We start from the raw sequence: 8714 nt of genomic DNA on the forward strand, positions 1-8714 counted from the left end.
CTATGAAGCATTGTAGAAGATCGTCTCTAACGTTCGGTTTCTCCTCTTGATAGTACCATTTTCCCCCTTGAAAGCCTTCTTGAGTGAAATAAGAATTTTCATAATTCCAACTATTGAAATGGTCTTCATACTCCGAAGGTGATTTCCACTCCATGGCATTGCACCCCATGTAATAATACCCACCATAAGAAGGTGTTGGTTGGAAGGCTTCTTGGATCAATGGTTGCCTACAATTTCTTTTGGCTTCTAAAACACGCAACTTAAGTTGCATCATCGCCAATTGTAGTTGGAGTTCCTCAACCAACTCATTCATTCCATCATCCATTTTAATATTTTTGGTGCCGCTTTTTCGGTTGTGGAGCAATTTTCTCTAACAAAAGTAAATAAACATATAAATAAACGAACATAAAAACAATATCTAAATTAGATAAAAACAACTATTCCTAATATCAAAAGTAAAAACTCAACCAATCCCCGGCAACGGCGCCAAAAACTTGTTCGCTATTATTTTCACCACGCCGCAAGTATACGGTGTAGTTGCAATAAGTGGAAGCAAGGTCGTATCCCACAAGGATTGGTGAATTCAAACTTCTAAATACTATTAATAAATTGTTTTCAATCTATTTAGACAACCAAAGATGAAGTGATGTTGAGAACTAAAACAAAGCTAAATTAAAGCAAGTAAACTAAAATAACAATAACATAAACTTAGTGAATAAATTGGGGAATGACTCGAATGAAAGTTATCCTAGGGACTAGATTTCGATGGATCGTAATGAACTTCAATCTAAATCAATATAAATATTGATATGGCCTACTTATCTAGGGCGATCTCCCCACTAGTTTTAGCCCCCTCCCGGACGACTAAAACAGTAGATTACGGGTCATAATTGCCGTCCCCGGTCAATTTCTAACCTATAACTCCCAAGAGCACAAAAGATCAACAAGCCCTCACCCACCTCTCAACCTCCCGGTTTATTGAGATGATATGTATCAAACTCCTAATCTATTGTAATTATCCTCTCCCGATTCAAATCACAAATTAGAAATGCACAAAAGGTGGCCAACCAATCATACAAGAGATAAATCTAGGACTTGAAAAGATAACAATAAGCACAATCAAGATATATATTGAACAAAGAAATCAATCCATTACAAATCCATCTAATCTAATCCCTAAGATAAGAGATTTTAGCCAAGCATATTCATAATAAAAGCAAATCTCAAGTCATAAGAAAACATAAATAATAGAGAGATAGAGATTCATAGACAAATCCTATAATCTTGATCTTCAATCATGTAGTCTTGATGAGCTCCTTTCCAAGTCTTCCCCTTCTTTATTTGATTTTGGTGTTGTTTTTGTGTGTGGAAGAGAGAAAAAATGGTAGAGAATGGAGGCTAGGGTTTGGAATTGGAGAGTTGGGGAAGATGAAGTGGGTGTGTGTGTTGTTAGATATGAGAAAAGAGGGGAAAAATGGAGTTTTGGGCTAAAAATCACGTCTGGGCCCACCAAAAGGCGGATCCCCGTCTCTTCCCCGCGGTCACGGCATGAACCGCGGTTGAAAACGCGGCTGGAAGCAGGGGAGGCCGCGGTCATGGGCCGCGGCCGCGGCTCGGACCGCGGGTGACTGTCAAAAACGTTCTGGACTGCTCTGGAGCAGAGGCCCGCGGTCGGGCCCGTGGCCGCGGCCCGGACCGCGGGTTACTGGGCAATTTTGGAGCAGAGGCCCGCGGTCGGGCCCGTGGCCGCGGCCCGGACCGCGGGTGCCTGGGCTTTATGCGCAGTCCGCTTGTTCGGCTCCGTTCTCCCTCGTCCGGACTCGGATTTGGTCACCGTTTGCGCTCACGAATTCCTATCGATACGTACTTAGATCTCATGTCTTCAAAATCCTCCAATTAATCTTTGATTTTCCCTGAAATCACTCCAAAACTACACCAAGGAATCAAAATTCAACAAAACTCAAAATTGGGATACAAACACATATTAACAATCAATTCATGGGGGAAAATGACAACAATTCATGCGATATTGAGGTACGAAAACCATGTTTGTCACCAACATCTCAATTAAACCCAAAAAATTGCCATTCCTAGTTTTATATAGCTTTTCATTTTTTCCGCGAAATGCTAGGTTATGTTTCGCAAGATACTTCACAATAATAATAATTCTAGTTATAACATCTTTCCAGTATTCCTTTTCTTTTTTAAGTAATTCTTGAGCAACTTTATCAATTGTTTCATTTTGTGGCAATCTATATCGAAGGTCACACCAAGTAGTCATATTCAATACATGATCAACACTTGTTTCATGTTCTTTAAGTCTAGTACTAAGGTGAGTCCAATCATTAAAGCCTTCATTTGTTAATTGACCTTTTCCATGACCTTTTTTGAATATTTTACAGCAAAAACAAAAAACTTTATCAAGCTCCTTTGAGTAAACAAGCCACTCTCTATCACAAGTTTCACCATTAGACAAATATCTAGTATAAAAAGTTGAAGAGAATCTTCTAGAATATTTATATTTAGGGCCATTCACTATAGTTAAGTCTCTTTTTGGACCATTTACTACCAAAACATCAATCAAATTTGAATCAAGACCATCCCATTTTCTTGGATCATATATGTCAACTAAAATAGAATCATTTTGTGTAACATTAGTATTGTCATTCTCACCACCAGAAATATCATCCAGATCATTTGAATTATTTGTAATATCCTTGCTAACATCATCAATAGTATTTTTTAAAATTTCAGCATTCTCACAATCAACAACAATTTCATCTAACCCATTAGAAGTACCAGATTTTTCACCTGCTTGAGGTTTTTTTGTCAAAAACTTATGAAAAGCACCCCTTTGAGATTCGATGAATTCAATTTCTTTCTTTTTTTTACAGCGCTTTTCATATCCTGATTTAGACTTTCGAGTCATATTAACTATTAAGCACAATCAAAGTAAGTAAAATTAACTATATAATGTAAAAAAAAATAGAAAGGAATGATAGAACCAGGCTCCAATGATCTCGATGAATTGATGATTTCAGATTTCTTCTCTAATCTCTTGCTCTATAAATGAATTTGAATTTCCACTGAGTCATAGACTAACATCCCAACCTACATAAAAAATAAAAATTATTGAAAATAATTATTAACTAAATTATTAAAATATAATTACAAATTTCACACAAAAGATTTACCTAATTACCTTGCTTGTTGTCTGTTGAATGTTGATTGTTATTTGTTAAACACTGCAGTATAGAGAATTGGAGAATGGAGATAATGAGTTTTAGACTTGAGAGAGATAGTAGAAGAGAAAATAGAATTGGAGAAAATTGAGAACTGAGAAAGAGACGTTTGGTTTGATCCTTCTTTATAATTTAGAGAGGTGGAATACCTAAAGTCTTCATTTATTTTTGGTTTTGCTTTCACACGCCACTTTAGTTATGGAAAAGGGCCCCAAAGAATTCTGATACATGCCACTTAGTTAAGGAAAAAGGCCCAAAGGTCAAAGCAAAAAAAAAAAACTAAAATGCCGCTCTCAAGATTCGAACCTGCGTCAACAAGCTGTGAAAGAAGCATACTTCCACTGAACTAGGTTAATGAAGTTATTTATTTTTCAACTATATATGTATATATAAATATATGAACCTATATATAATCGGGGGCCCTCAATTTTTTGGGGCCCTGTGCGATCGCCCACCCTGCACACCCTCATAACCGCCCCTTAATGGCATACTCTATTTTTTTGCGAAAATGAACAAAATAACGAACAATTTCTAAAATAATAGTAACAAGGAGATGTGTTTGGACAGAAAATGACATGAGCGGACTAATAATAAGAGGGAAAAATATAATCATTCATATTCGAAATTGAATAAATTGGTATGCATTCATAATTTTTCACAATGCATTCATCATACTTTAATAATTTGTATTTTATTTTTTAAGAGACCAATCCTATATATATATAGAGAGAGTCGCCGTCATCATATATATGGTACCTATTATTATGATAAATAATACTGTAGATAATAAAAATAAACAGCAAGTTTGCAATATAAAATTGATTATTATTACAAATATAATATACCTCTTAACATAACTCATGGATCATACCTTTTATCTTATATTATAAAGATATTGTGAGTCTTATTTGGCCCAACTCCTCGGAAGTCCAAACCGACGCGCCAAAGCCCATCCCATCCCGACAGGCCCATTTCTTGCCTTCTTAAGCCTCCTTGCCCTAATTGCTTAGTGAGGAAAAGTGAGCAAAGAAGTGCTAAGCCTTCCTCATGTGGATCGAACAAGAAGCTTCCTGTCTTGCTTGTCCTCCCTCCTTTCGTGTCTTCACGCCGCAACTACTGCGTGGGACTATCGGAGAGGGTCATGGGTGTCGTGGGTGTGTGGAGCTGCCGGATATTGTTGTGGTGCACGTTGTTGTGCGCTCAGAGAAGGAGACGGGTCTGAGCCGAAGCTCCCACCGTCGCGCAAGTGTCGTTGGCTTCGTGCTAATAGGTACGTGGGGGACGACGTGCTTTGAAAATACCCAACGGATATAAAAGTTGTCAGATTGATGCATAGCAGATTAATTATTCCAATCAAAATATCACCTTAACAATATACTAGTAAAATGAAGATTTGACAACGACGATTTAGACACCAACTATTCTTGTTGGGACACATACATATACAGAATTAATTTATACTAGTAGTATTTCGTTTATTCACATGAATTATGCTTTGGATGCAACATTGCCAGATCTCTTGTATTTATACTTCTCTACTGTATTGCCGACATAATGGTTAGTGTCTTTAAGAAATTAATTTTTTTTTAAATACATCAAGAAAGAATAATCTAATTAATGTAACTGTTTCTGCATCAGCCCACAAGGGTGCTATAGGTGTGAAGAAATAGAAATATGGTTTCATATATAAAGATATGGGAATGTGATAAAAATCAGTATACGCAGAAGCTGTTTGTTAAAACGCCTGAACTAGAAATAGAAATATGAAGAGCTCGTTGGCTTCGTGCTAATGGTTTCATATATAAAGATAAAGGAATGTGATAAAAAAATCTATAAGCAGAAGCTGTTTGTTAAAACGCTTGAACTCTAGAATCGAATGGACATGATATGTTTGATGAAACGCCACAATCAGGAAAAATGATCATCATATTCCAAAGGCTTAATCTGCACGCAATTAGAGTGTAATTACTATTTAGTGGATATTTAATGTGCACGTAATTAAGCTGCATCACATAGTACATCATATTTTTAGACTTAACAAGAGAGAAAATCAATCGCTAGCTAGCCTAGCCCTTATTCACGGTACAAACAAACACACACACACACATCACACGTATTGCCGAATCATGGCGTCCATATTCTTCTTCATATTCACCATGGTGGCGCTGAAATACCAAGACACAATGTCGTGGGTGGCAACGTTGTCTCCGGTGGAGGCGGAGAGCCCGACTTGGACCTTCTCAGGAAGAAAGCTGCCCAAGTCGAACTCATAGCTGACGTCGAACTTCTTCGTGCCGGCAATGACATGAACGGTGATCATCTTCGTGGCTTCCTCGTAGTTGATTCGGGCAGTCACCTAGCAGTGGTGGACATAGTAAGAGGTGAGGAGGGGCTTAAGCCCCCACAAGACTCAAAATTTTTATATTTTATTCTTATAAAATAGTCAAATTGTCATATATTTTAGCGAGGTTTTGTGCATATGCCCATATAAGGGGGTTCTAGGATCAGTTCAAGCACCCCTAACCAATTACTTTTTACCTTATATTCTTATAAAAAAAAAAAGAATCGAACTTATCGTGGGAAAAATTCGATTTTAGCTCCCTCCAAACTATAATTTGTATTCTAAAACTTTTGAACTCGAAATTAAGAAAATACAGCCTCTATCAAGATTTTTTTCTCCGTTCGCTAACCCACCTGCTGCCCGGTTATGGCGCCACCGACCTCCGTCGTATTGCTGGAAACCCTAGATCCGAGATCTATCCCAACATGGCGGAAATTTGAATCCCAATGATCGTTGGCATATGGGTCAAACTCGACGGCGAAGACAGTGGGGCCGGTGCCCGAGGAGTTGAAGATTCCGAGGTTTCCGCCGGTGGAACCGGCGGGGATGGTGGAGCCGACGGGGGCGACGAAGAAGGTGATGCCATCGGCCGGTAATATGTCCTCTATGGGAGTAATGATAAAGTTTATGGTGGTTTCAAAGTCGACCTGGCCCCCGGTTTGCCAGAACTGGACCGGGTTCGAGTACAAGACTCGGCCGGCTTGGGCCGCCTTCGCGTCAGTGAGGCGGAGGTAGGTGGTGTCCGATGAAAAGTGGGCGGTGCCTTGGTAGGTTAGGTCCTTTGGGTGCTGATCGCCGGAGAAATCATAGGTGAAGGAGATGGTTTGTGAGCGCGCTGCGGCGAGGAGCAAGGCGATGGAGAAAAGGATTGGAATTAGGGTTTGGAGAAGCTTGGCCATTGCTTAATTATGTTGAAAGAATATTGTTTTTGGTTTGATGGGATGGATGGTGGTGGTCTCTCTTGCTCCTATTTATACTACTTCCTCCCTCTCATTTCAATAGGTCTCTAGATTTGATTTGAGTACACATGTTAAGAAATAAGTAATTTATATTCCCTATGTCCCTTTAAAAGTGACATATATTCCATTTTGAATTGTCCCATTATATGTGACCTATTTTCATAAATGACAAAAATTGACCCATAAAAAAGTATAGATTTTACCACTTGTAACCAAATTAATTACATCTTCTTCTTAATTCGCGTGCTCAAAAGTTTTGTGTCACTTATAATGGGACGGAGGTAGTAATAAAATAGGAGAAAGAATGTAACTTTGTTAAAAAGTATATCAATTTGTCAAAATAAGTAAAAGAGGGAAAGATTAATTTCAATTAATAAAGTAGGATAGAGAAGAGAGAAATATTGGTATATCGTAATTGGGCTACAATTAGTGTAGTAATGGCATGTGAGCTGGAATAATTTTTTATAGGCTACAATGACATGTGGTGTAAATAATGACTTATATTGATTTTTTGTTATGTATTGAATTTTCATTTTAAGTAATCGTCTATTGAAATGGGTCGTCCAAATAACGCAAGGTGACCCATTCAAATGGTTGTCCAAATAAGGTAAGGTGGCCTATTGAAATTGGCGAAGGAAGTACTTTATTGCGTACATATGTATATGAAAGGGTTCAAATGACAACTCTTAATTATTGTGACAATGGAAAACTATTTTCAAACCTTCAACCATCAAGATCTACTATGAATACTTTACTTTGATGGATGAATACAACACTTAGATTCGAATCCCATATACGAGGGGCAAAATTATGTTTATTTTCTAGTACAACTAAATCATAGCCGGTGCAATGATTTAATACGCCAGGTGCAGTATTTTCACGTTTTCACAAAAAAATGTAGTTTTCACGATAACCAACCTCAATATCTATATATGTGGGGCACTTTAAAAAGAGCCATTTAGGAACACTAGCAGAGATGACGTGCGTTCGCACGTAAAAAGGAATTACTCCCTCCGTCCCAATATTGTTGGCCACATTTGGTTTCGGCACGGGAATTAAGGAGTTGTAGATTAGTATTTTAAGTGTGTGGGTAATATAGTATAAAAGTAATAAAGTAGGAGAGAGAATGTGATAAAGTATGAGAGAGAATGTGATAAAGTATGAGAGAGAAGGTAATAAAATGATAAAGTATGAGAGAGAATGTGATAAAGTAGGAGAGAGAATGTAATAAAGTGATAAAGTATGAGAGATAATGTGATAAAGTAAGAGATTGAATGTGATAAATATTTCCATTTTAGGAAAGTGGCCAACAATAGTGGGACAAACTAAAAAGGAAATGTGGCCAACAATATTGGGACAGAGGGAGTACTTTATTGAATAAATTGTTATGCGTGTAAATTTATATTTTACTTTATTTTATAGCAATATTTATCATTTTAATGTATTTTTTGAACCAATTATGATTAATATTTTAAAAGTATAATGTTATAGAACTCATAAAATTAAAATAAAATTTTAATCTTATTTAATTAAACAGCACTTAATTTTGTCTTCATATTTATTTTATAGGTTTCATCTTAATTAATTTTAATTCCAAAGATTCTAGCAAAATTAAAATTGTAATTCTTTGTATTTTTTAATTCTAAATTATTAAAATTATATAATAAAAAATAAAAACATATATGATGAAGAGTCCTAATGGATACTACTACTTAAATAACTATTAAAATATAAAGGTATAATGTTATAGAACTCATAAAATTAAAATAAAATTTTAATCTTATTTAATTAAAAAGCACTTAATTTTGTCTTCATATTTATTTTATAGGTTTCATCTTAATTAATTTTAATTCCAAAGATTCTAGCAAAATTAAAATTGTAATTCTTTGTATTTTTTAATTCTAAATTATTAAAATTATATAATAAAAAATAAAAACTTATATGATGAAGAGTCCTAATGGATACTACTACTTAAATAACTATTAAAATATAAAGGTATAATGTTATAGAACTCATAAAATTAAAATAAAATTTTAATCTTATTTAATTAAACAGCACTTAATTTTGTCTTCATATTTATTTTATAGGTTTCATCTTAATTAATTTTAATTCCAAAGATTCTAGCAAAATTAAAATTGTAATTCTTTGTATTTTTTAATTCTAAATTATTAA

General features: G+C 35.7%; 2 protein-coding genes across 2 annotated transcripts; both read right to left on the bottom strand.

Annotated features, from left to right (window-relative positions):
- LOC131024727 (uncharacterized) lies at positions 1-3386 on the bottom strand. The gene is made up of 3 exons (XM_057954264.1): positions 3203-3386; positions 2045-3111; positions 1-75 (listed from the first exon to the last, which is right to left on the bottom strand). The coding sequence occupies exons 2-3, from the start codon at positions 2927-2929 to the stop codon at positions 1-3; spliced, it is 960 nt and encodes a 319-aa protein (XP_057810247.1). The 5' UTR covers positions 2930-3111; positions 3203-3386.
- Positions 3387-5288: 1902 nt separating this feature from the next.
- Positions 5289-6543, bottom strand: LOC131026576 (lectin alpha chain-like). The gene is made up of 2 exons (XM_057956464.1): positions 5937-6543; positions 5289-5598 (listed from the first exon to the last, which is right to left on the bottom strand). The coding sequence occupies exons 1-2, from the start codon at positions 6480-6482 to the stop codon at positions 5350-5352; spliced, it is 795 nt and encodes a 264-aa protein (XP_057812447.1). The 5' UTR covers positions 6483-6543; the 3' UTR covers positions 5289-5349.
- Positions 6544-8714: the final 2171 nt, after the last annotated feature.

This window comes from Salvia miltiorrhiza, chromosome 5, assembly GCF_028751815.1.
Source record: "Salvia miltiorrhiza cultivar Shanhuang (shh) chromosome 5, IMPLAD_Smil_shh, whole genome shotgun sequence".
NCBI classification, from domain to species: Eukaryota; Viridiplantae; Streptophyta; class Magnoliopsida; order Lamiales; family Lamiaceae; genus Salvia; species Salvia miltiorrhiza.

Coding starts and splice junctions, on each gene's coding strand:
- LOC131026576 (XM_057956464.1), bottom strand. CDS start 6,482: ATGGCCAAGCTTCTCCAAACCCTAATTCCAATCCTTTTCTCCATCGCC. Junction 5,599..5,936: donor GCGCCATAACCGGGCAGCAG/GTGGGTTAGCGA, acceptor CACCACTGCTAG/GTGACTGCCCGAATCAACTA.
- LOC131024727 (XM_057954264.1), bottom strand. CDS start 2,929: ATGACTCGAAAGTCTAAATCAGGATATGAAAAGCGCTGTAAAAAAAAG. Junction 76..2,044: donor AGATGTTGGTGACAAACATG/GTTTTCGTACCT, acceptor TCACTCAAGAAG/GCTTTCAAGGGGGAAAATGG.